Source organism: Canis aureus, chromosome 20, assembly GCF_053574225.1.
Source record: "Canis aureus isolate CA01 chromosome 20, VMU_Caureus_v.1.0, whole genome shotgun sequence".
NCBI classification, from domain to species: domain Eukaryota; kingdom Metazoa; phylum Chordata; class Mammalia; order Carnivora; family Canidae; genus Canis; species Canis aureus.
Window position 1 is genome coordinate 6,902,367 of NC_135630.1, and position 27,728 is coordinate 6,930,094.

Genomic DNA, 27,728 nt, shown 5'->3' on the forward strand with positions numbered 1-27,728 from the left:
ATCTGTGACTCGATCAAAAACCTAATCTCTCCCCTTAGTTTATATTTTACTAGGCCTCCTCTCCAGACCGGCGAACACCATAACTGCTCAACCCAAGTTAACCTGCACCCTTTATTCCCAGAAGGAGGGAAAGCCGTGTTAGAACCAGGTATCTTGCAATAGATCATCACAAGCTGATTCTGCCCAAGAGCCTCCCCGCTGGTTTTAATATGGGATCAAAATGTCTCAGCAATATAAAAAAATATGCTTCTGCAAAATAGAATTCCATTTTAGGATTTGTATTTTATTTTTTTAAATCTCAAACGTTTCTTGTCTTGAGTATTTCATCCTGATTATTACGCAAGAGTCCTATATGAATTCTGCTGTGCTTTAAACGTAATATTGAACCGGAGCGTATCTAGCCTGTTCTATTATGTGCTATTAGAACAAAGAACAGATTGCGTCTAAAAAGCTTCCTCAAAGATACTCTATGGACAAAAAAAAAAAAGAGAGAGAGAAAAAAAGGGCACATTCTGAGAAATAATAGTGCAATGATACAATGATGTTCATTTTAAAAACCATTTGTGAAAATGAGGGATTGTTTTTTATCTGAGTGAGGCCAAGAATCAGAATCAGTCCTAATTTTCACGTCTGTATATAAACTGATTAAAAGATCCAATTGGTGTACAAATAACTATTACTCTAAATCTCTGTGGTGCTAATGAGCTTCGGGGATTTGCTGAGGCTAAGGCACAATCCATTTTAATCAAATGCATTTAGTTCTTGAGTAACTAGCCTAGGATACGGCCCAAGTATCAGAAAGAGCAACGCCTGGCTCTCTGGAGGGACCTTGACTCAAATGGTATTTTTATGTATGATTCATTAGGATAAGGCATGTTAGGTACATAAAATATGTTCTTTGTCCTAAAATAACGCCAGTCTGGTAGGACAGACAAGATGCACACAAATACATGCGGGGCTGCATATGGTGGATGCCATCTGGTTAGATCCAGAACATACTCCAAGTGTCCACAGGAGGCCAAGACCCTCTGACGCTCCCTTTGCCTGGGGCATTGGAATGGAGTCTTGAGGAATAATGGGCCGAAAAGAATATATATTTTTTAAATTCCTATTAAATCTTAGGTACTCTGGATTCTAGATAAATGTTCAATAAGAAGGAAAAAGAGCACTGCACGAGGGAAGAAGAAAGCACATTTTGATAGAAGCATCAGTAATGGAATATTACGAGTTCCAGATTTTATGCCTTCATTTTTCTCCCTGTGACTATGGAAGAATTTCCATAATCTGTATTTCTAGGCAGATTTATTTCTGGTTTGGCTTAGGAGTCTTTGCTGATGTTCATGTCAGTACTGACTGACCCCTTAATTTCAAGTCCCGCACCGGGATTGCATGTGTCAAACTGTCTTTCACTTCTGGAATAGCTACTGAGATTTTGCCTTTTTTGAATCTTAAGTGGAAATAGATAAATTCAGCCGTTACTTGAAAGAATCTTCGCTTTCGTTCTCACCTTTGATCACTCACCAATACTGAAAAGGAAGAATAATAGATTTTGTAAGTGGCAGCCAATCAGGAATTTAGGTTGATTTTCTGAAACTTCATTTTTTAAATATTTTTTGAGGATTTATCGATTTATTTGAGAGAAAGAGGAGGAAACAGGATGTGAGCAGAGGAGGGGCAGACGGATGGGGAGAGAGAGAATCTCAAGCAGACTCCCCAGTGATCACAGAGCCCGATGTGGGGCTCGATCCAAGGATCATGACCTGACCCAGAATCAGGAGTCCGAGGCTTAACCAACTGAGCCACCCAGGCTGCCCTGATTTTCTGTAACTTTAGAATAAGGCAAACAGATAAAAATAATGCAGATGGAAAGATTTTATGGTTGGTTTTTAACATCCTCATCATAAAATGGAATATTTTTATCATTACAAAAGTTCCTGTGAAATGTGCTACATTTCCTAATTGTTGGTTTGTTATGCGATGATGTATTTATAGGTTTCCATCTGTAATTAGTTATCTCCATGGTGCCTGTCAGTGTGGATATGGGTACCCTGACATCACAGAACATTACAAACTTTAAGAGGAAAACTTCGTGTTTTTCGCCCCTCCATCATTTGTGCAGTTGACAAGTGAGGGATGAGAAAATTTTCCTATCAGAGCCTTCAGGGCTCTCAGGTAACCGGGACGGGACAACAAGGGGCATTTCATTTGCAAAATACAGCTCCACGTTGACTTGCTTCTTCCATTTCCTCTTGTCACTAGTATTGTTCGGATTTCCAGAGGCTCGAGGACAGCAGATTTCCCCTTCGTCAGGACAGCCTGTCACGACCGCGGACGTGATGTATTAACATTACCAACGCCCTGCAGATTTAGTTACCAATTTAGTACCTGAGGCTCTTCGTTTCCTTGTAGGACGTTTTGTGTGCCTTTGGGCTAAGCGGTTCCCAGTCACCTTTGGCACTTTATTAGGGACCAAAACATCCAATAATAGCTTCTATCTGGGATCTGAAGCTTAGGCTGGCCTGGGACTCCAAAGTCCTTGGGGCTGACTTTCTCCACCTTCCCATCACTTCCTTAGATTACATTTTTACAGTTACCCAGCCTCTTGTTCAGTTTACGTGGTCTGTGCCATAAGCCGTTGCGTCTCATTTCCTAATCAAAGGTCTCTTTGAAAGTTTAGCATTTTGCAAAAGGGAGATACCCATTTAACAGTGTGTCTTCTGGAGGCTGATTTTTCTGTAAGTCAAATGTACTTAGGTAGCACTGTTAATAGTTTTAGCTGCTCTCATTTAAAAGAAAGCATTTCCAGCTCCTAAACTACTCATAGACTAATTGCTTCTGTTGTGGTGGTGGTTGTTATGGTTAAAGGATTCACAGGATGTCCCCCTAGAATGAAACTTTGAATAAGAAAGAAACGTTTATAGAAAATTAGATTTAGGGGCACCTGGGTGGCTCCCTCAGTTGATTGGGTGGCATCTCTGGCTCTTGATCAGGTCCTGATCTCAGGGTCAGGAGATTGAGCCCTATGTGGGGTTCTGCGCTCAGCAGGGAGTCTGCTTCTCTTTCTCTCTCTCCCTCTGCCCCTCCCTCCCACATGCAGATGAACTCTCAAATAAATAACTAAACAAATCTTTTTATATATATATAACTAAATAAATCTTGAAAAAAAAGAAAATCTATACAACATTCAACAAATACTTTTTATAACACTTCTAATTTGAAATGACCACTTTATTGATAATCCTGATGACCCAGAATATAATGTGCATAGTAAGGTCCCTTTGGTTAATTTAAATACTTCTGTAATTCCCCTTTTTGTACTCTTTTAAAGAATTTATTTTTTTTCTTTTAAAGAATTTAATGAGCATGATCTCAACTAGCCTTAAAGCATATATAAAAATCAGAGAAAGGATAGGTCCCTTTGGTCAACTTAAATACTTCTGTAATTCCCCTTTTTGTACTCTTTTAAAGAATTTTTTTTTTCTTTCAAAGAATTTAATGAGCATGATCTCAACTAGCCTTAAAGCATATATAAAAATCAGAGAAAGGGTAGAAAATAGCTTTCCTGCTTGACAAAGACCTGCTTTATTTTATGAATTCGGGGTTGGCAGTTGTATCTACCATGGCCTCTTCTGTCTGTAAAGTCCAGAGTCCATCTCTACTTCAGAGTCAAGTGTGTCCTTATATGTGACAAAAAGGTTGCAGAGTTTGAATCCTCTTTTAGGTGTCTCTTAGGAATCCGTGATTGTCAATATTAACAGTGGTCTCTTTAACCATCAAACCAACATTAATGCACTATGCTTTTGAAAATAAATGCAGTATCATTAGCCCCATGGTTCCTGTGACTTGCAATTAGAAATGCCCAGAGTAGGTCCACAAGAAACATTTATTGAACTAATAGGGAAAAAAAAAAAAATCTAGAAGGTTCAAACTAGTGAATGGTTTCATGCACACACTTCTGGTCACTCTTCTAAAATGCTTAGTAGGCGATCTTTAGCTAATGATAATGGTTAAAATTAGCTGACTTTGAAGTATCCATTCAAGTTCAATAGAACAGATTGTTCTAAATAAGGCAACACAGGCTTAGAGACCATCTATTCCCTTTTTAAAGAGAGTACCCAATAAAGATTGCATCCCTTATGTATAGTATTATCTCCATCTCCTAAATACTTCATGCCCAACGATGTCATTATCGGACTGTGGATATATTTAAGCATGATTTAGGAGTCCTTTGTGATTACCCAGCCTCTTATAATCATAGCACTAGTTTTAGTAATGGATCAGAAAATATTAAAATAAATGTTGCAAAGCCTTAATCCAAGCAAGCAGATACTCACGATTAAGTCAGATCTCAATAAAAGAAAAAAATGACTCTCTGGACTGTCTGTAGAAATATGTGAGTGTGTGGTGTAAACTATCCCAAACTCTGTGGAGTCTTCCCCAGACACCATCACTCTCCTATGATCATGAGCCATCTTCCCTAACCAGCACAATAGGGATAACAAAAACCCATTTCAGTCTCAATTTAAGTTTAATTCCCAGATGGAACTTGAAATGAGGCTGTAATGAACTTGAACTTGCAGCAGTGATTATCTCATACGTGCATATAGAAGTGTGCAGATACAGTAGTGGGCGCTTCCTGATACTGCTCTGAAGGCATTCAGCTCTACAGAAACAGGTGAAAAGCAGGTGCTATGGATTAGCATATTATTTACATTGAATTATGTGCATGGAGAAGTCAGCCAGGTCTTCTTGTATTGTCTTTGCATATAATAGAACAGAACAGAACAGAACAGCGTGTAGCATGATCAGAGGGTTTTTAAATGACCTATAGTTTCTAAATGAATGCCTAAAAATGTCAGCAAGGTTATCTGAAAAAAAAAATGTGAAGACAAACTTGTATGATATACGATAATATATCACTAAATACATTTAGTGATACGTTAATTAGGATCATAAAATATTTCTAAGAAAAGAGAACAGATGTCTCCAATGTCCAAATAACTCCCTAAAACCATTTAGGCTTTTAGGAAGACACCTTCATTCATATGGCTGTCCTAGGCATCATTTAGTATTTTATTACTAAAGCACTAAATTACATTCTGGGGACATGAATGAATGATTTTGCCTACTTATACATTTTATAGGCCAGAATTCTGCTAGGAATACGTTAAGCGTCAAAGGAATGAGAGAATGGTGGTTAAAGCCTTATGTCAGAGGTAAAAATTGACACAGGAAAGACCTGAATTTGGATTCTTGTTGCAACATTCTCCCTTTCTGGTAGAAAGGTTGGCAGTTAGTAATTCACTGTACTCCTGCAATTTTCTAGGTCTGAGTTATCTCTTCCTTGATTCTTGGAAGAGAAATGGAAGGATTCAAGTAAATTCTGAGTTAAATGCTCAAGCCTATCTAAAGTATTTTTTGAGAAGCTGGGTCAAGACTATAGATATAATTGTAACCTTTATTTATCTGAGGATGTGGTGGTCTGCTATTAGGACAAAGACTCTGAGACCAATTTCTCATTTTTCCTAACAAAATACCAGCACTGGCACCAAGACCAGTAGAAATGGGGACGCGTGATGGCTCAGCAGTTGAGCACCTGCCCCTGGCTCCCGCGGGAGTGTGATCCGCGGTCTCGGGATCGAGTCCCACATCAGGCTCCCTGCCTGGAGCCTGCTTCTCCCTCTGCCTACGTCTCTGCCTTTCTCTCTCTCTGTGTCTTTCATGAATAAATAAATAAAATATATATATATTTTTTAAAAAGACCAGTAGAAATGAACAGATTTCCTCTCTGATAACAACACAGAATGTCAGCATCCACATAGTGTCTGCCTGAGAGTAAGCATTACCATTTCTCACCAGATTCCTTCTTCCTGCCTTCTGGAAGCTCACCCTCTGAGTAGCTGCCAAAAATCATGTTTCAAAACAGAAATCCAGGGGTGCTCGGTGGTGCTCAGTTGGTTAAGCGTCATGATCACAGGGTCCTGGGATTGAGCCCTATGTCAGGCTCCCTGCCCAAAGGGGAGTTTACTTCTCCCTTTCCCCTGCCTTGTGCTCTCTCTCTCTCTCTCTCTCAAATAAATAAAAAGAAGAAAAAAAGAAAAGAAAAGAAAAAAAAAGAAAAGAAAAGAAAAGAAAAGAAAAAAGAAAGAAAGAAAGAAAAAGAGAAAGAAAGAGCACACATCTGGTCAACCCCCTACTTGCTTAGTTACTTTCCTGTGGTCTGTCACATGACCCTTGCCCTCCTGGCCTCTCTCTCTCTGTATCCCTTTTCCTACCAACAAACCCCCTAGGTCCTTAAAGACTGCCCTGTGCACGCTCCATCTGCCTCTGCAGTGCTTCTACCCCCTCCTATAAGCTGCCACATATTTATAGGGTCTACCTCAAATGACATCTCTTAAGTGTAGCCTCACGGTTCCTTTCTTTATGCTTGAGGGTTACCTTCTTGACATCCATTGTGAGATCTCCATATTGGTATTGATTTAGATATACTTCCTCCCTCTAGTCTTTGAGCCCTGAAGCCTAAAACAATCCTTACTCATCTTTTTAGCATCTAATGCAATGCCTGGTACGTGGTGAGTGATGAAGAGGTAGAAATTTTGAATTAGAATTCTACAGTAGCTTTGCGCAGTGGCAGTATCGTAGCCAATGAGGTTTATCCAAGGTGCGATTATTGCTAATTGAGAATTCTACAGTAAATGATGGCGATGTTGAGGCAGCTCAGACTTTAGACGTACAGAGTATCTAGGGCAATCCTCCCAAAAAACATTTCAGTTAAGTTTAGTTAAGTTGCAGTACACGCCACGGGTTTGTCAGAGCACCAAGCCCACAACCTGTTCCCCCAACACTTCCTCTGCTGCTCTTTCCTTTGTACCATATGGTTCCCATTTGCCAGAGCCCTCCTTTTTTAATACTCCTACTTGAAAGGAGCCTTTCTTTCCAACAACTGTATTTAAAACTCACCAATAGAGTTCCCATGCTTGTTTACAAAGAAGAATGATTATATAGCATTTATAGAAATTCTGGGGAAAATAAGTTATTTGTACATGACTTGTCTCCTGGAAATGTGTATATCTATAGGTGTTCCCCATAGTGGAGTGCACAATGCTTAGCACAATAAAAGTAATAAATCATATTCTTAAAAATATGTATCTAAAGAATAACAAATTGTTTTAAGGGACTTTTTTTTAAATACTTGAAAAACCTTTAAATATGATGGGGCTCTGATATAATAGTCTATTCTTTTTAAATTTAATTTAATTTTTTTCTTTTTTTAAGAGGGAGAGAGAGGTGGAGGAGAGGCAAAGGGAGAAAGGAGAGAGAGAATCTTAAACAGGCTCCATGCTGAGTACAGAGCCTGAGCAGGGACTTGATCTTACAACCCTAAGATCAAGACCTGAACTGAGGGATACCTGGGTGGCTCAACAGTTGAGCATCTTCTGCCTTTGGCCCAGGTCGTGATACTGGAGTTCCGAGATCAAGTCCCGCAGCGGGCTCCCAGCAGGAAGCCTGCTTCTCCCTCTGCCTGTGTCTCTGTCTCTTTCTCTCTCTATGTCTCTCAAGAATAAATAAATAAAATCTTAAAAAAAAAAAAGACCTGAACTGAAATCAAGAGTCAGACGCTAATGACGAAGCCACCCAGGAGCCCCAATAATGTATTCTTGATCAAGAAAGGTTTGAATATTGTTTCTAGGAAAGTTAAAATGATATATTATTTCAGTGTAGTGTGTCCTTTCATACTTTATCAAAAAAGAGACAGAGAAATGAGAGCAGTGGTATTATCTTTACTTATAATATTAGTCACATTGCTTTCCTTTGTGATAGGTTCATGCATTTAAGTCAGTCTTGGATTTCATGCAATACCAGGTGAAAAGAAGATTGGGCTATTTATCCAGATTAAAAATCAAGATAAAATGGCATCTGATCTAAATATATGTATGTAAGAATAATACATTTTTGTCAGAATTATTAATTTGATTAAATGGTTTAGTTTTCTAATTAGCCTGTATGTTTTTTTTCTGAACTCTTGTAGGGCAGCAATTCCTAATTCATGTTCCTCTGAATAATAGTTATTTTAATGATGTTAAATAAGTGTTCCAAGAAGAAAGGACGTTTTTCTTGGCTATATCTCCTCAGACTATACAGAATATCGCAATACATCTTATAGGACTTAATGTTGAAGTATTAATAAGTAATAAACAGTGAGTAAAACCAAAGTATACATTTCAATGAATAATCATGAATACCTGAGAAATAACTGCTTACACCCAAGAAGTAGCATGTTTTCAGCTCCCAAGAGCCACTCCCCTTTTATATGTGAAAGACTTATAAAAATTCTTTCAGAAAGAAAATTGACTTTTGTTAACACTCCATATGGAACACAATATGGGAAAGTCTGTCTTAGCAAACTGGGCAATTTAAGTGCAGCAAATTTAGTAGATAAAATAAAGGCATTGTACTCAAAAAGAATATTTAATGAAAATGTTCAATGAATTCCTGACTGTACGATTTTTCAGGGAATTGTTGTTTTATAAATGCACGCCCATTTATGAAAGAGTAGAGGGAAGACAAAAAAATCCTATGTACTTGTTTTAATTTATGGCTATATGCAATTGCTCTTTATTTATCAACATTGGAGAACAACATGGGTTATACTTAAGTAATCAGGTAGCAATTTCTGGAGAAATAAATTTTAAATAAGTAATTCCTAGGGAATAAATAAGCTATTTTAATAATAAAAGAGCAACCTCATTTCCCCTTAGAAATCATTATGCATTTTAATAATTTAGTTTGCCTTAAACTTCTCTATCATTATCTCAATGATAAGAGATTGAATATTTATAATTATTCAAGGTACAAATATTTGAGCAAAAATCTCTATATATATTAATGGTTTTTGATTGAAAGTATTATAACAAAACAACATCAGAATTAAATGATAATTTCAGGTAGACTAAGATGAATTATAAGATTGAATGACAGTTCTTTTGTGCTGCATACAATTATATTAAGTGTGAAATAGAAAAATAAGAAAAATAAGCATCATTAAATGTGTAATAATAAAAGCAAGAAAGCAATATTCTACAAGTAAAACATCTTTTGGTTAAAAAGTATCCTACTGTTCAACAGCCCATCCGACTCCGATCTATACGCGTTGTTAGTATATATAAATCATAACAATACAATATTATTAGAAATAACGGTTAAATACTCTTTTTGAAATCACTACTGTGGATTAAAACTTTTATAAAGATAATTGTGTTACACTGTATATTTTTCATTTGCCACTAATAGAGAGATTTTGTAGATTATTTCATTATCATTTACTCAGTATAATTCAATATGTATGACACCAATAATAATAGCCACCATTTATTGAGTACTTAGTCTATGCAAGGCATGCTAAATACACTGTCTGTGTGCATGGTTGTTTATGTGTGTGTAGTTAACCTATCGAGAACAATACTATTATCATCCCCATTGGAAACATGACAAAATGAGAGTTTGACCAAATATAGCTTGTCCAAGTGACATAGGCAGCAAGAGGCAAAACCAGATTCAAGCCTAGGATTGTTGGACGCTCCAGTGTATAAACACCATGCTGCTGTATCTAGATATAGAATTACTATATACTATGTACAATGGTATCTGCTGAGAATTTTTTTAAAACGGATACATTATACAATTACAGGAATGTATAGGCTAATAATCTGTATTTTGGATTTTAATTAACCATTTACTTTTTATTAATCATTCTAAATGGGAAGTATTTTAAGGTCAGGAGAGTAACAGCTAATCCCTGATTTACTAGAGTGGAATCCATTAAGATACAATCCTCTAAAACAAAAGGATAAGTGTCCTAATACATTTTGGCTTCATACCTGTGTATAGGAATCTTAGGTTACTACTAGATTAACTGTTTTCACAAAGCCAGTTCTTCATGATCCCCTAAACAATTTCTTGGAAGCTAATTTTCAAGAAATGACTGCCTTTTACTTAGTAAAAGGAATTAAAAGAACAAAAAGTATTTTTAGCCATGTGGCCTAGGAGCTCAACACGACTACCTGGCAAAAACTCACAAAACTGACTCTTAAGTCAATAGGACATCACATGGATATGACCCATGGACCTTTGCTAATTGATTCATGGTTTGAAGTAATTAGATATGACATCTGGATTGTCTTCCATATTTCTTGGTACTTTGTCTTTTAATAAATCTTGCAAATTATCATTTATATATTGGCCATAAAATTAATTTCTGCCCATTCATCTGTTCACCTTTCTGGAAAGAAATATATGTAAGGTCTACCACATAACCACAAAACTCATATTTTAGCCAAGTGCAGCTATTGTACGAAGTCTTGAGTATCAATCATAGCTTATACGGCTGGGTGTTATTGCTTGTATTTCTTCATTTTATGTTCTTGCTTCAGAGTTTGTTATACACGATATACACTTCTTGATGTGGTCTCAGCTGTTACTGTTACTTTGTAATCCCATATTTTCCTCCTGTCCTTTCAATTTGACTCCCAGTCAACCAGACCACTTAAAATGTTGGGCTCCACATCATGGGTAACCACCTCCTTGTCAAAGCCAGTGATGTAAATAACAATCCTATTTGCATTAGGCAGTGTTTCTCAAACCCAAATCCTGCACTAACCTCCTTAAGAAGAAATAATGATTGCATCTCTTCCTTTCTGACATAAACTGTTTTTAGTATCATTTTGCTTATATATGTATATATATATATACCCAAACTAAGACCAGGGATAAACTCCCTACACCTGTAGCTCTGATGACACAACTATAAATCAATTGCACTTGTCTGTTTGGACAAATTACATAAAATGAAACCAACAAAATTGAGTTAACACAATTCATCGTGATGTGATACTATTTTGCTGACGTTAAATAGCATATGAAAACAGTTTTTGGAAAAAAGGAAAAAGTTTTCGGTTGCCTATGTTTTTTCTGTGCCAAATGATACACTTCTACCATTAATTTTTTTTTTTTCAAATTACTAGAAAACCTTTTTGGTAGCATGTACCATTATTTCAGTTTGCTGTCACTTAGCTCCAAAGTTTCATGAGTGCATTAAGGCAATTTCTGTTGTCCTCTCATTGTCCGTGAGGGTAGTGTCTCGTAGCTGGGGACAACGTAGTCGTAAATAATTAGGCAAGTCTTAATTACTTGTCTGTTGACTGGGATGCTGCCATTCCTTTCCCTCAATGTGTCTTTTGGCTTTGACGAGTTGTCTCTGTCATGCTGATCCTGTCTTATTTGCCTCACTCCTTAATTATGTCATTATCCTCTTCACTGGCTTTTCTGCTTCCAATCTCCCTACTTCAGTCTACTCTACACAGTATTGTTTTTGTTTTTTGAGTGGGCTCCACACTCAGCGCAGAGCCCAGCACAGGGCTTGAACCCACAACCTTGAGATCAAGACCTGAGCTGAGATCAAGAGTCAGATGCTTAAGTGAATGAGCCACCAGGCACCGCCCCCCCCCCCCCCACACACACAGTATTTTTAAACTGATCTTTCTAAAATCCAAGTATACCATGTAAAATCATACCATCTTGCAGTGTCATTTCATCTCTTTGTCAGCCCATCCCCTTTCCTCCACTCATCCTCCCATTCTCCTCTCGTAGATGCATAACACTACACACTTATTCAGCCAACATGCAACAGAATGCAAACAGCAAGCACACACATATCCTTGTTTTTTTTTTTTCCTTGTCTTTCTTTTTAATAGTACACACTTTAACCCTCCTTCCCTCCACCTAAGTCCTGCTGGGGCAAAAGGCATAAGCCAGAGCTACCCTGGGCACCCTGGGATGTGTGCTCACCTAAGCCCAAGATCACACTAAAATCTCTTGCGATTCGAAAACTTTATTTCATTTACAACAAAATACTATCCCTTTCCCTGATTATTCTGATTATTTTGAGGTTTCCTATGTAGACTGTAAGGCCATGTGTGGAGGTTCTATGATCTTCACAGTTTCTTGCAAAATGCAGAATGTAGAAAAGAATGTATAGCAATTATTAAGAGCATGGAATTAGGAGTCAGAAGGAATCGGATTCAAATTCTATCTCTACTCCTTATTGCTGATGCAACCTTGGAGATTTCTGAGGTTTCCCTTTTGCAAAATGGTTCTTTGTATTTACCTTACAGTAATAGTATGAAGGTTGAATATATTAGGGTAAAGTGATGGGCCTTTGGGAAATAGTATTCAATAAATGGTGACTTTTATTACTAACATTCTATGAGCTTAGCTGTGAATCAGTGTTATATGAATCCATTCATTCATTTTCTTTTTTCCTGGAATTCCCAGTGGTTTGTAAGTTGGAGCAATAGCAGCTATAGCAGCAGGTTGAGGAATGCTAATTCCACAACCATAATTATCTAGAAAAAGGAAATAAAATGCCATGTGGATTGCTGAAGAACAGAGAGGTCAGGATGAGCCGTATGCATGGTATTCAGCTCCTCTTCTTCTCAACCCTGAGAACCTTTCCTTGTAGGAATGTGCTAGACACTATATCTTCACAATGCATAAAATCTGAGGAGTGAGAAAGTGACTTCTTTCTCTCTGTTAGGGATGGAGCCTGAGAGGAAGTCCTATTTCATTGTGTGAGAGCTGAAAAATATCATTAACCTAATTGTTCTGTGCCCCACAGAGATCCTTGTTCTCTTCTGGAGGCCTCAACCTTCTCACCTGAGAAATGAAGAGGTTGGACCAGGTGATCTCTGAGATCCCTCTAGGCTCCAACAGTCTGAGTTGAGGAAGTTTTAGCAAATTAGAGGGACCCTAAACAAAACAAAAGAAGGGGGAAAATAGCCTTTTTTAAGGTCAGTGTCTTTGTGTCTTACTCCATTGAACAGAGGAGAGTCGATACAGAATGTGATTTCTGACTGAAGTGCAACAAAGCATGAACCAAACAGATATAGGAAAAAAAAAAAAAAAAACCTGTGGTGTCTAAGAATTCCCTTGGTTCTACTGCAGTGAAACTACTGACACATTTTTTATTTTAATCAAAAAAGTTAACTGTAAGCAATTACCGCAGTCGGCTCTGAGCGATATTCTCTGCCCTCCCAGATAGCCCCGTTTGGCAAACACACAGCCATCTCAAGAATTATAGAAAATTGTTGCAAGTGTCAGAAATGATGAGTCCTTAGACTCAGTCTGATTATCTGCATCAGTGTAGTTACAGAAGGAGACAGAGAAGGGGGAAGAAATGTATCCAAGATCAAATACTCTCTCCTGGCTCTTATAATTGCTACCTCTGTCTAGAATTCATAGAAGGTGGGCTCCACAGGATGTTGATTCACCCCACCCCTCTGTCTTTCAGGTACGGCCTCTCGTTCATTTGTATTTCTTTTGCTTTACTCCAGATTTTTAACTTTTCACCCGGACCACTGCTGTAGTCTCTTAATTATTCTCTTTCCTCCTGTTCCCCATCTTCCAGTCTCCTTCCTAAAGTTCTTCTCCTGCGGCCTCATGCCGTGCTACGGCACTTAGCTAATCTCTCCAGTCTGCTGTTCCTGAGCCCACCCACCTTCTAGAGAATAAGGTCTAAGTTTTTGCTGTCAACCACAAACACTTGTGAAATAGCCCCATCTTCTTTTAAAAATGCGGTTGAATGCGCAATGCGGTTGAATTTCTCACTGCAAAAAAACATGTGTGTTTATTTTAGTAAACGCCTAAAATACATAAGCGACAAAGAAAAAAAATTAACTGTCTTTTAAGTTTAATTTTCCTACCTTTATTGATTTCCTTGCTGTAACCGAAGCAGACTGTGAGCTATGTGCACCTTCCCAAGTGCACCTGACACTCTCATTTTCATGCCTTTTCTTGTTATCTACATTCGCCCAACCTCACCTAATTTCTAGCCACTGAAATTCTATCCAGCCTTCGCTGTCCATTACAAAAGTCTATTTCTCTAAGAAGTCGTCCCTTGATTTTGAATCTCTGTAGCAGGGATTAATGATAATATATGTAAACTATGTTAAGTTACACCTTGGGGTTATTCTTCCTTGGTATTTCATATTTTATAGTCTGCCTTTTTCAAAGTTATGTATTACCAGTGTTACCCATGTACTTGTATACAAAAATTGAACTCTAAGATTCCCGAATTCACCTTACTCTCTCTCCTAGGAATTTCATAAGCTTTCACTTGTAGGAGTTGATAACCTGGATTGTAGCATCCTACTCTTGTACCGTTTTGCAGGGGATGGTGAGAGTAAAGGGAAAATTGGGAAATAAAAATGGGAAAAGATTGGAAGGTGGGACAAAAAAAGAGAATGTACTCTCCTGGAGAAGGTAATGAGTACGCCAACCAGTGCCAGAGACAAAAACCAAGTGGATACCTCTGGAGGATCCTGTCCAAAGAGTGGGCTAAAGTGAATGTCCGGGAACGCACGGCACAAGGAATGGTGGTGTCTGAGGTTGAGCTGGTTCATAGCCAACTCTGTCCATTTCAGATGCAACGAGAAAGACCAAATGCAGGACACCGCCCCTGAGAAAGGCTGGCAGGATTCATTCAGCTGACTGCGATAGCATGGGCCTGGCAGTGGCGGGAGGGGACCCAAACCTGGGAAACCCAACAGAGTGTGGAGCCGAAGGGTATAGCTCAACTTTCTCCTTGAGACTCAGGAGCTTCAGTCTCAGGGCTGAGCAGTTGAAAATATTTCCACCTCCCTGTAGATGGACAAGCACCACTGCTATTTTGACAAGCTTTGGGCAGCTGGGATGTAAGCTGGACTTTCATTCCATAACAGTCCTCCAGGAAATGGTTTTGGAAGGCATCTAGAGTACTGTATTGGCTTTGCTATGCAGAGGCTTAAGTGGATACGCCAGGATTTAGTGAACTTCTCTTACCCAAATAAAAGGAGCCTTCAACACCTCCTCATAAGCTTTTTCCTTCAGTCCTTTAATCATTTACAGTATTTCTTTCTGGACCTCCCATCCAAATATCTTGATTTAATAATATTCTTCTTTCTAAAATTCTAAGATCAAAATGGGAATCGGTTCTCTGATAATCATCTGATGGAAGCAATTATACTCATTACATCCTTCTTCCTCCTTTCTCTTTTTCTTAAAAAAAATTATATAGATAGATAGATAGATCGATCGATCCCTGGGTGGGTATCAGGGGTTGAGCGTCTCCCTTTGGCTCAGATTGTGACTTGTGATACGAGGGAGAAATTAAATCAATGTGGCTGAATAAGACACATTTCTTTTTTTAAACATTCTGAAAAGAGGTAAGAAGGAGTAAGAACACCTTTCGAGACCAAACACGACATCAGCATGCTTGGCGTTCTTTGATTTCTGCTCCCTGCCTCTGCCAGTTCTTACTGAACTGTCACCTATTGTATTAGTGGGGGGAAAACAGCATCTCTAGGGTCCTGCAGCCGTGTTTGAATAGACTCAGTCACAGGAAGGTAGAGATGAAAGTCATTTTGGAGCCACTTCACCTAATGGAACAACTAGCAGGAAATCACACCTGCCACTTTCCGAGAGGAGCAAGAAACCTTATGCTTGAGGAGCCCGATCATAAAGTGAAAGGGATGGCTTTTCCACTGGACAGATTGAAAAAAATCCCCTGTGTGCCACTGGAGCAAGTTTTGGGACCCCTTTTGAGCCCGTGGAGAGAATAACCCGGACCAGTTTGACTGTTTGCAAGAAATGCATAAGAGACGGCCGCTGGAGCCGCGTGGCCGTGGTGGGACAGGACACTGGGAGACCTTTGTCCCACTTCCACGCACTCCCTCTGCCTCCCAGGGTAGCCCAGACTTTACACTAGAGAACCTTTGACTCTTTGACATCAAACACCCTTTTCTTTTTTTTTTTTTTTTTGAAGATTTTATTTACTTACTTGAAAACACAAGCAGCGGGAGCAGAGGGGGAGGGAGAAGCAGGCTCTCCACTGAGTGGGGAGCCGGACACTGGGGCTCCATCCAGGACCCCGGGTCATGACCTGAGCCCAAGGCGGATGCTCAGCCCACTGAGCCCCCCGGGCGCCCCTGAAATCAGTCTCTTAACCATACAGTTCCCTCTTCCCTGAGCCCATGGGGTGCTCCTCAGTCTCAGGGAATTCCAACAACTCTGACGGGCCAGGTTCCCAAGCTCACTATCACCTCTGTTATCAGGGCCTGGTGTCCTCTGTGTCATAACAGGCCCCTTCCCCCCAAAACACGTCCCATCTGGAGATGCATGCAGTGGCCTACGGGGAGGACTCCTGCTTCCTTTGAGTGTTTGGGGTTTTTTTTGTTTTGTTTTGGTTTTTTTTTTTTGCTTGAATACTTCTCTTTCTTTCACACCATACTGGTCCATGATGATTAGAAACCTGTAGGTAACCCAGGCATTCCGAGCAGTGACACAGCATTACGTCTTCAAAGTAATTTCTTCATTTAGGGGCTTTTCCTATCATCTACATAATGTATTTTGAATTAGATTCTGAAATTCAGTTAGAAGGAAGAGACCATCTTAAATGTGGCCCATGACCCAGAGGCCACAAAAGGCTCCTCTTGCTTCTAGGTCCCTGGAAATGATCCTGCTGTTGACAGTCTTATTAAAACTCACCCTGTATTTAAATAGTTGCACAGTTTCTTAAAAGTTCTGGAAATGTTACTTTTAATGTTCGAATGATTAATTAAAATTATTAAATTATTAAACTTTTGGAAAACTTTGGTAAGATACTTTGACATTTAAGAGTATTCCGAGTTCTAGACGTCACGGGCCTCGATCTAACCTGAAAACAAGAGGTCCCTCTCCCCTTATTTGATCAAACTACCATAGAGGCAGCAAATCGTGAAGCAGGGTAGCTCCATTCTCCGGATCCGGGCCTTGCAGATGCTGTTGTGAAGCACAGGCAAGGCCGTGGCGTTGGGTTTCTCCTCTACAGGGCGTGCAGTTCACCTTGAAGGGCTCCTCAGGTCGCCCTGGCCTCTGAGAATCGGTGATGCTATGGTTTCCGCACTGCTCTCAAAGTCCTTATTGATGTCAGACCTACATTGCGCTCATTTTTACACAGATCTGCCAGCCTGAGAATCTGACGCAATCTAGAAAGCCAGGGCCTCCTACACGGTGCTCTGTAAGGTCAATCGTTGGATGAACGCGGAGCCCAAGAGGGCTGCGTGAGGTGCTGGCTCGGGCCCTTAGCTCAGGACTGCAAGCTGATGTGCCCAGGCCCAGCCCTGGCTGCACGGGCGTGGGGTGCTCTGGTTCCAGCAGGGCAGGAGAGGATGTCAGCTCTCGGTCGCAAGGGGATGTCTCTCGAGTCCGTTTTAATTGGGATTTCTGCTTTGAGGGAGCCTAAGGAGCTGTAGTGGATGAAGGAATGAAAGAGCAAACAGGCAAGGCTCCTCCGGGACAGCTAACCAGCAGGGGAAGCAAGGACGTGCGTCACCTTTGTTTTTGGCAGCGGGTGGCCGGGGAGGGCGCAGCAGGTGCTCGGGTCGCCCATGGGAGGAGGGGGAAGCGCAGATGTCGTCGTTGAGCCACTCCGATCCGGTTTATTTAAGGAAATGCCTCCTCCCGTGGGCAGTGATGAATGTAAAAGGCATTCCCTTTTACCTGTTTTTCAGTGATTGCTTGGACAGGTCTCTCTCCAGAGAAAAAGATCATTTTCTATCCTGCAGATTCTGTAACTGCCCTCAAACGACTGATGGTGTCCCACGTCCAGTGGAGACAACGGCGTGAGGTGCCCCGGGGGGACCTCCAGACCCTGGATGGCCGGGGCCCTTGCAAGGCAGCCGCTAATCAGTTACTGTTCATGCCCTGCTGGTGAGAAAATCACTAATGTCGTTGCTCAACACCTCCTTTCTAGTTTACGCGTGCAGAGTGCTCAAGAATTCACTTGTGGTCACGAGGAAGTGAGCCTGTGGTCGTGACCTGGTCAGGGGGCTCGAGCCATACGTTCGGGGGCAGCCACACAGGCCGTGTTGCTGTGGACTGCAGCCGAGCAAGAGAATCATTACGTGTGGGGCGCTTTTAATGTGTTATTCTAATCTCCAGGGAATGAAGCCGGTAAACAACAAAGTAATTCAATTATAGAACTATCCTTCCAGAAAGAAAACAAAACACCACAGCCTTTTCATTTAGTGATTTCTCACTTCTCAGGCCTACTCAGCAAACAGACTGGAAAATGTTAAATGTGCTCTGGCGGTGGTTTGGGAAGAAAAAGAAAAAAAAAAAAAGCCATCCAGTATAAATTCATCCCCGTATGCGGATTAAGGACTTTCACCAAACCCCCTCAACGTACTTTGGCCAGGACTGTATTCCTCGTCCGGGGCCCATCCACAGGGGGCCCCACTAGGAAGGAAAGAGTATTTCTCTACCCTTATATGGATAGATTGTGGTTAATATTTCACCTAAATTTGTAATCAGAATGTGACATTTATGATTTGGTTAATAGATACGTGATGGGGAGGGAGTCGATGTAGGAGATGGTACTTCTCGGCTAACAAGGAACGTGGGGGAGGACACCAGGTTTCGACAAGGTTCAGATTTGCTGCAGAGAACCTTCATCTTACACTGGACAGGAGACAACGTGAGAGATCCTAGAGAGCTAATATTGGGCGAGGAAGCTTCTCTTAATCACAAAGATATCAATTCTCGGGATGCCTGGGCGGTTCAGTAGTTGAGCGTCTGCCTTGGGCCCAGGCCGTGATCCTTAGGTTCCAGGATCGAGTCCCATGTCGGGCTCCCTGCTTCTCCCTCTGCCCGTGTCTCTGCCTCTCTTTCTCTCTCTCTGTGTCTCATAAGCCAATGAATAAAGTCTTAAAAAAATAAAAATACACTTCTTCCAAGCCTGCTGCATGCTGCCACCCAATGTGCCGTAGAACGTCGACCAAGTAACGGGGTCGGTCGGGCCCCTGACTGTAGGAACCACGCGAGTCCAGACTAAGCGTCCTCCTTTCAGGTAGGCTTCTACTCCGCTTAGCCACTGGCCGCGTGGCCCTTAGGTCTTGGCAAAGAGCGAGGAAGCCCCGGGGCCGACACAGCGTGGTCGGTCTGAGGCTGGCAGCAGGGAGGGCCTCCGAGCATCCCGACGGCTGCGGCCTGCGGCCAGGGCTGGGCTCAGAGCCCGAGCGTGCAGGGGGGCGCGGGGCCTCATGTGCAGGGCCTCCGGCTAAGCCACGCAGCCCCCTGCGCTCCGCTTCCACCCCTGGAGGCCTCACAACCGGACCCCGACAGCTGAGAGCGAGTCAGTCCTGGAAGCTCTGGGACTGATGAGCCGGCACCGGGGGACACGTGTCGCCCGCCTACGCACACGGCCCCAGCGGGCCCGGCCTCGGAGCCCCGTGACCAACGCCGTGTGCCACTCACACAGAAGAGCTTCTCTTCTCCGAGGAGCCCCTCGGAGGCGACGTGGCCTCGTCTAAGTAAGCCAGGCTCGGAGCGCTGGGTTCAGGAGCCCAATGAGCAGAGGGCGCTGAGCCGGGTTTTAAGCGGATCGTATGGCTGGCAGGGGTGACGTGTCGGAGGTTTCATTCATTTTGAATACCAGGCTATCTCCATAAACCATCTTTATGACTTTAAACGCGTTATGCAGGTACAGCGACAATAGACGGTGTGTCCCAACGCGCCAGGCGTGGCCGCTGCCCCCCTGCGGGCTGTGCTTCCCGCTCCGTTTCCCCAAGGTGTATGTATCGTGGATGATTTGTTCGCGGATTGAACCATATTTTAGTTTTATTCACGTAGCCTTGTCTGTTGACGCTGCTTTGCCTGTGTGACTCCTCCTTGTACGTCCGCAGTCGACCCACGTGAATGTCATCTTAGTGTCTCCTTCCTCCTCCTTGCACAAAAAAAAAGCGAAAGGAGTCTTTATTAATGCAGTTGTCGACGTCGTACGGTAAGAAAAATGCACAGGATGCATTTGGGGCTGTTAGGGTGGAAACTCGTCCCGCGACAGCTGTGTGGTATCAGATACGGTGCTGTATTTCAGGATTTGTGCGCTTGCCTTTCTTCCCTGTGTGAATGCTCTACTCTTTTCTTTTCTCCTGATTCCCCCCAACCCCCCTCCCCGTTTAACAGCAGACAGACCCAGGGAGCGCTGAGTGAATCCGATGACCCCGAAACAGGCTGTCTAACCGATAACAAGCCAACTTCTCGACACTTCTATCCTGTCGCCTTGCTGCTCGTCAGCTCACACCTGCTGGTCGTGTGGCTTATTTTAAGTCTTGCATTACTATTAGCCAAATACCAATAAGTTTCACGTTGTATTCCTTTCTTTTCTACAAACGACAACGGACTTTAAATTACGGGGGCGATGCTGTAATATTTCTACATTTTCAGATTCACAGACTTTAAAAAAAAAACAATGTTTGAACTGTAAGTGTTTTGTTCGTTTTTCCTAAAACCTACGAAAAGAAGTAACTATGCATTGAGTTGTTTTGCTCTTTTGTTCATGGAAACGTGTTCCCCCACTGTTAACTAGCTCAGAAGAATTTTTGAATTACTGTCTTTGGAATTAAGACAAAGAACAGAATCCTGAAAGCTTGAAGCTCTGCACCTCCTGTTTCTCTCCCCCATTCAATTTATCAGAAACAATTAAGAGTGAATTTGCACAACGAACGCACTGACCCCCTGAGACGAGTCTCAGAGATGTGGGAGGTTCCAGACTTTCTCTCCACTGTGCTAATATCACTGTTGCCATCAGCCGATAGGACCTGCTCTTTGGTTCCCGGACTTGTTCGTTATGTTGGTTCTTGGCTTCGATTCGATTTGCCCTTTCCTGTCAAGTGATTTCATGGCGAGAATGGCTCTTTATGTTTTGTAATTAAACTAACCTGTTTGTAACTATCGTTTGGGTTGATTTGGCTCTCGGAGTCCTTTTCTATCCTTTGTACCGAGGTCTTGTTTGTGTCTGACACGCCGTTTTCAGCACCTGTGACTTTCTGTCCCATCTGTGCTCGAGCCCATTCCTTCCTGAAGCGGCGACTTGGACCAGGCTGTTGGGAAAGCCATTCTTCTCTTCGTGGCACAGCTAAAATATGGGAGTAAAATAGAGACATTTTCCTTTAAAAATCTATAGGGCCAGACTTAATAAATTAAATGCCTTATTCCTAGAACCTGCATCCTTAGGGCTACATGTAGATTTTAATGTGTTTTAAAGAGACTGAGAAGTTAATTTGTGGAAAAGTTATAAAAAGGCAGATATATTTATGAAACTAAAGTGAAGCTGTATCGCGGAGCAAATTATATTTAAAGAGTTTATTAAACCTTAAGTATCTGTTAAGAACAAAGAGACTTGAATCATCTCTTTCCGAGGGCAATAATGGTATTGGGCCTGGCCTAGGATTTAATTTTGTAAGATGTATCATCATTTGTGAAAAAAAAAAAAATGTAGAGTTGAATCTTTGTTATTTTTACTTGGACTGTTGCTGCAACTCTGCATTGAACAAATAAAGCATATTTATTTATTCTGTGTTTCATGAAGTTGTACTTTTTCCCCTTTCACCAGAGAAGGATGCCGCATAGAGAATGTACTGAAGAATGTCAAATGCAGAAAGTATGCTTTCAACATGCTACAGCTGATGGCTTTCCCCAAGTACTACCGACCTCCAGAGGGGACTTATGGAAAAGCTGACACCTAACTTTGCCAACACGCAAATAAACAGGAACACAAACACGCCTCAGTCGGATAATCTCCACCCTTTTAACTTTTCTATTGTCACAAAATCCGTGGAGGAGGGTGATCAGGGATGCTTGCCCAAATCTAGGGATTACTTGAATTAGGTATTAGCATATTACTCTGAAAGGAATCCATTAGAAAACTCTTAAGTGACATTGTGATCCTAGTTCTCAGCTTCCGCACTTTGCCCCTGTGCTGGGGTGGGCTCCATGTCCACGTCCATGTCCATGTCCTTCGTGGAGGCCGTTAGCCACAGGCATTCCGAGCAGACGCAGGTGGGTTCCACAGGAGGGCACAGGTGTCTCCGAGAGGGATGCTCGGCCTCCAAAGTGAAGACGGGACAGGGCGGGGGAAGAGAAGAGAGGCTCAGACCTGTTATCTCACAGCCGTCGTCACGTGTGACCTTAGGGCCCATTCGTGGGAGTGGGAAAATATTTTTCCAGCGAATTAAAATTCGGTAGCATCAGTGCGCGGTCTTGACTGTAGACGTGGGTGGCAGGTGTGCCGGTGACAACTTGGCCCCCAGCAGGCTGGGACGGGTCCTCCCGAGCGGACGGGTGACATTGTCAGCCACACGGTGGAGGTGCTTCCCCATATCAAGGGATCTTTCTAAAACTCTGACTCGGGTCGTGTGGCCCCGTCACCCAAGCGGTGACAGAGAAAGCTGCCGGGTGGAGGAGAGGAGCACCGCAAGGGACTGCAGCCGCGGGAAGTGAACGATGACCAGCCTGCTGATGTCACATGTGAAAATCCCCATCAGCCTCAACCTTATGCAGCCAAGCCCATAAAAGTCAATAAAGCACCTTGGTGATGTTTTCCAACTGCCAGCTTGCTGCGGGACACAGCAGGCGGAGGTGCGCGTTGCCTGGCGTAGTTACCATGTGAGTGACCATCCCAAGACCCGTGCAACCCTGACGGCCGGTAAACGGAAACGATTATTTCTGTTAACCCGAATCTGAAATTTGTTCTCAGTAAAATGGCGTCACAGGTTTTCCAAAATTTCAGATTAAGCAATTGCTAGAGAGTCCGTCTTGTACGGTGCCGTCGGAAACGGGCAGATTAGAGCACACGGAACGTAGGCCCCCAGTCGTCCCAGTGGACGGCTTTAGAACCACGATTACAATCTCTTACCTTCCTAGCCTGTGGCTTGTCTATTTTCCAAATGGCCATGCTGAAAATACGTGAAAATCATGGAGGAATGCTGGTTAGTTACGTAGAAATTGGCATTTATTGCCAGAATTGAACCTTCGAGAACAACGGCCTGAATTAGTGAAACCCATTTGCTCCCGATGTTCAGAGTTTACTCTTCTCCTCACTCATGGGAAGAGAACACTATCCGGAGAATGAGTCTCCCCTGGGAAACGCTGGGGGCTTGTTACACAGACACCTCCCGGCCGTGAGCACATTCAGTGGGTGATGTTACGGGGTTTTCCACAGCTGGTGTCACAGACAGCTCCTTGGCTGACGCGTCTGTTGAACTAAGGGCTCCAGACACATCTCCAGGCTCATGTTGGGTTTTTCAGATGACCACAAATTTTAGATGACCATTTGGGGCTTTTCATAGGAGAATTTTCAATCCGCTATTTTAGCTAGTGATGTGCGGGCATCGCATTTGAGGCCATTGACACACGGTTTACAGGTTTTTTTTAAGGAAAAGATGCTGTATACTGTAGATCTAGCCACAGTCAAGACTTCTTGGTGTACTCCCTTATGCTTCATTTTCCATTTTAGTGATTAAATATAAATTTTGAATTGTTCAATTTTATTTGAAAATGGTAGGATTTTGTGGTTGTTTTCGTGATCCCACTGGATTTCATGTGAAGAGGTTGGGATGACGGAGGTTTCCTTGAATAACAGTGAAGCCTCATTCAGCATATAAGTTCCAAGAGAAGTCAAATGAAAATGTATTGTCCCGTAAATACTCTTTGTATAGTCATTTTTGTTTGTATTTTTAAAAATGAAAATTCGAGACTCAAATTCGGAAAAAATATGTATTAACTAGAAAGCCCAATAAGTAAGTTGTTCTATTTGGGGAAGATATCCCAAAGATTTTTCTTCTTTTTCAATAAGTACTGGCAGAGAAGTCTCAAAGCCTCGAACTTTATACAAATACACAGAAGTTTTCTTTTATTATCAGCAGAGTCATTTGCCTTTCCCTATACAAAGCCTGAATATTTGCACACTTTTAAAAGTGGGTTTCATCAACAGAATTCATGTTTCATATCAACAACAATACTGCTCCTTTTCTTTTTTCTTTTTTTTTGAACCTTTTCTGAGACATATTCAAGTATTGTTGGAAATCCCCTTTACTATTTCTTAAGTAATTAGTTTTCTAGATTAAAGAGCAAATTTTAAGAAGTTTTAAAATGTCCTTTGTACAATCACAGCCTAGTTATGCTTTTCTCTATTTTTATTTAAAAGATACACCAGCAGGCCTATTTCAAGAGATCAGATTGAACCAGAAACTGAACCAAGAAAATGACATTTCCTAACAAGATAATTTTTTTTTTTGTTTTGCTAAAAATACGTTTCCCCTCTAATGTTATCAAATGCAGGTATCAATTCTGCTTAACTATGTGCAGAGTTCTACAGAAAACATATCTAAAAACAAGGGAAGGTGACATCTTGATTATATTTGACCCAGTGGCAAAAGACCCAGAGCCTGAAAATGTTCCACGAAACAGCTAAGCATAAACATTTCAAATATTTAATTGAAGCAGACCCACATTTGGATGCATTCATTAATTTCTCATGTGGTTGTCGGGGTTTTTTTTTCCATATGAATGCTGTCTTAGATTTTGTCTATACCCCGCCTTTGCTTTTGAATCAGTCTAATAATCCAGTGAGTCAGAGCCACGATTTGATCCTGCTGACAAATGGTGCTAAAATGACCAACCAGCTAATTAGCGCAATACACCACATGACTAGCCTCCAGTTCTTACTTTTTTAAGACTAATTCCTGAAAACTGTGAAGTCTTTAAAAGCTAGTATCTGGATGGAGGATACTTCCCTTTTTTCCCCCTCAACTATGTATGGCATTTTGCATAAAGTAAGACTCACAGTGGAAAAGAAAAAGATCTGTATGGAGTAATGCTTTCCTTCCCTCCTGACCTAAAGCATGATACATGCCACCAAGAAAGCGTACCCCGGGTGGCCTAGAACTGGCTCGTGCAGACTCCTGAGAGCTGGTCATTAAATTTTCAGGAATTTTGTAAGCCAGTTGTTAAACACACCATCATTAAATATTAAAATATCAAAAGCAATTGAATAATTTTTACAAAAAAAAGATAATCAAAACTTACCACTTTCCTAATTAGATTCCTTCATTTTTCTCTTCGCCTGTGCTTTTGAGGTTAGTTGTGTCCGTGGTATCAGCACAGTGGAAGCAGCATAGCATCAGGGGCAACTGGGCCTCTCTTTCTGACTCCACACCCAGTAACATCATATGAGCGGCTTGAAACTGACCACAGGGGGAGTTTTCACTCTCAGAAATTGCCAAATGCTGAAAACTGGGATTTTTGATTCCTGGAAAAGCCAGTTGTTAAACATTTACCAGCACACAACTGGATGACACCATCACTTTTTTCCCCAGCAATGACAAATAATTGGAAGCATTATAAAATTAGTAATATGGGGGATCCCTGGGTGGCTCAGTGGTTTAGTGCCTGCCTTCGGCCCAGGGCATGATCCTGGAGTCCCGGGATCGAGTCCCGTGTCGGGCTTCCTGCATGGAGCCTGCTTCTCCCTCTGCCTGTGTCTCTGCCTCTCTCTCTTTCTCTGTGTCTCTCATTAATAAATAAATAAAATCTTAAAAAAATAAAAATAAAATAAAATAAATAAAACAAAATTAGTAATATGGTGTTAAATGTAGTTAGGCATCTTCAGTTGGCTACAATTTTATTTTGGTTTCCCCCCCTTTTAAAGACACTTATTAGGCCGTAAGTAATATTTCATGTCTATATTTTATTCATAATAAAATTATATAATCATACAGATGCATTTAAAAATGTATCTCTCTTGATGTTCTGCAAGGGAAATCTTAGCAATGCAACTGTAGTGTGAGCAGTAATAACCGTGGGCTAAGTCCAGGGAAATGGGAGCCTAACGAGAATATCACTGAAGGTGTGCTTCAGTGCACATTTTTAAGTTTATGATTTTAGCATTTGCTAAAGGCAGGAAAAACGGTAACATATCACTGTGTCCAGATCCTAATAAATACAGCTCAGTTGAAACCCAAACTGTTAGATTAAGCAAATGAAACTCTGGCGGTATGCTAAGACGCCGCAGACGCGTTAGATGTTTGATTTCCACGCCTGGTGGCCTATCGGCTGTTTAACTCAATACGCAGGGCACCTTTTGTAATCTTTAGAAATAAATTAACGTTTATCACAGATTTAAGAAACTGGCCTGAAAAAAACCGTGATCAGCAGTTCCAGAGGGAAGCTAGCATGTGGAGCACAAAGCATCCCTAATAGCTGGAGGCTTTACAAATTATGCACCACTGACGAGAATGAATTGCTGAGCGTTGTGCGGTTGATTGACAATTTTAGTGTGAATTGACATTCATTTAGCTCAGCTGCAGTCTGCAAAAGCTATGCTTCCCCCCCCTCCCATGTTTCTATTTTACTGCTTTGCAAGGAAAGCTCTAATATATCCTTTGTTTCTTCGGCATTTTTAAGTTAGAACTTTCTATCCAGACAGATGCTACCTATAGCAAAACGGTCTTTAGAAACAGAATAAAATAAAATTCATGTTGAGATAAAATATTGTGAGCCAATTAGGTATAGAGTGAAGGTATGGAAATTTGGATTTTTACTTTCTGAGTCACAGCGCACATTAATCAGTCTTTGAATTTTATTTCTAAGCAAGTAAGAGTATAAAGCACTTACAATGTCAAAGAAACAAAGCATAACGGGCTGCTAGTAACAAGGAGGTAGAAAAAAAATTATAAGGTAGTATCAGCACCCCCCAAAAATTTATACATGCAATTAGGTATTCTCAGCTTGAATTCTCATAGATTACATAAATCTTTAGAATAATAAATTAAAAACAGGAAAACAAGGCTCACAATGAAGCACAGCGCCCAGACAGCCTGAATATCAAGAGAGAAAACCAAACATTCGTGATGTTGCCTGACAAGCCATTATCTTGTTTACCTTTTAGTAAATAGAGTTCTTTACGATGATACTGCACTTTCCTACTCACAGCATGAATATATTCACAAACTTCCTAAAATCGCTGAAATTACTCTAAGGTCACAAAAAGGCATAATCCAGCAGCCCATCTTCAGTGATCACTTGGTAGGGCTTCGTTGTCTGGGAGGCAGTATTGACTCACAGATTGGCCAGATTGCCTTATCCTCTACACAGTCTTGCGATGCTTTTTTTTTTTTTAATCACTGTCAATATTTAAAAATATTTCACGTCAAAGGACTCTCAGCCTGTTTAAAGGCAGGCCCCACGTGTCTGTAAGCGCATAGACACTCCCATTTCCCTCCACAAGAGCTACCCTTTATACACGTACACTTTTCATGTGGATACTTTATTATTTTGCTTAACCTAACATCTAGTGTTCGGATTCTTATGGTACTTACCTGAAATGTTGGCATTTGTTTTCTTTTTTTATGTTAAATATATATTCTAGATGAGCCAATAATGTGTATTCCTAGGAAATGGGGCACAAATAGGCTAGATCATGTTATATTGGCATTTGAAGAAATATCATTTTATTTTGTTGTTCTGTGTAAACCATATTCATTGTACACTGTGTGTATATTTTTTTAAATAAATGTGATTTTTATTTTTTATGTTTCTGTCTTTTTCTCCCTATCACACTTTTTTTTTTCATTTTCATCAACGTAGCAATGTGTAAATGTTAATTAAAATAGCAGAAGGGTAGCCTACATAATATTTTGAAGAGAATAGACTAGATTTGTGCTAGGCCACAATTTCAGAGCAAATCTTATATTGACACTAGGTTCACCTCCTATTCACCAGCAGAATGCATCTTTTCGAGTTTCCATTCTGTAGGAACAAAATCAACCACAATTTATAAAAGAATTCAAGAACCAGGTATTGGTGCTTCAACACCGGGC

General features: G+C 41.1%; 1 protein-coding gene, 1 long non-coding RNA gene and 1 pseudogene across 17 annotated transcripts in view; 2 read left to right on the forward strand and 1 right to left on the reverse strand.

Annotated features, from left to right (window-relative positions):
• INPP4B (inositol polyphosphate-4-phosphatase type II B) overlaps nt 1-27,440 on the forward strand; it is a 711,205-nt gene extending 683,765 nt beyond the window's left edge. For 12 of the 16 annotated variants that reach the window (XM_077860913.1, XM_077860914.1, XM_077860912.1 and 9 more), the window contains one exon: nt 20,035-21,422. In XM_077860913.1, coding sequence (XP_077717039.1) covers nt 20,035-20,209 — 175 coding nt within the window. In that variant the 3' untranslated portion in view covers nt 20,210-21,422. Of the gene's footprint in view, nt 1-20,034; nt 21,423-21,463 lie in introns of those variants that run through there. The other 4 variants (XM_077860916.1, XM_077860920.1, XM_077860927.1 and 1 more) reach the window with 3 other exon arrangements.
• On the forward strand, nt 6,617-6,697 carry LOC144292013 (U4 spliceosomal RNA; annotated as a pseudogene).
• On the reverse strand, nt 20,362-25,149 carry LOC144291421 (uncharacterized). The gene is made up of 2 exons (XR_013358675.1): nt 24,937-25,149; nt 20,362-20,986 (listed from the first exon to the last, which is right to left on the reverse strand). It is a non-coding gene; the product is annotated as an uncharacterized LOC144291421 (long non-coding RNA).
• Nucleotides 27,441-27,728: the final 288 nt, after the last annotated feature.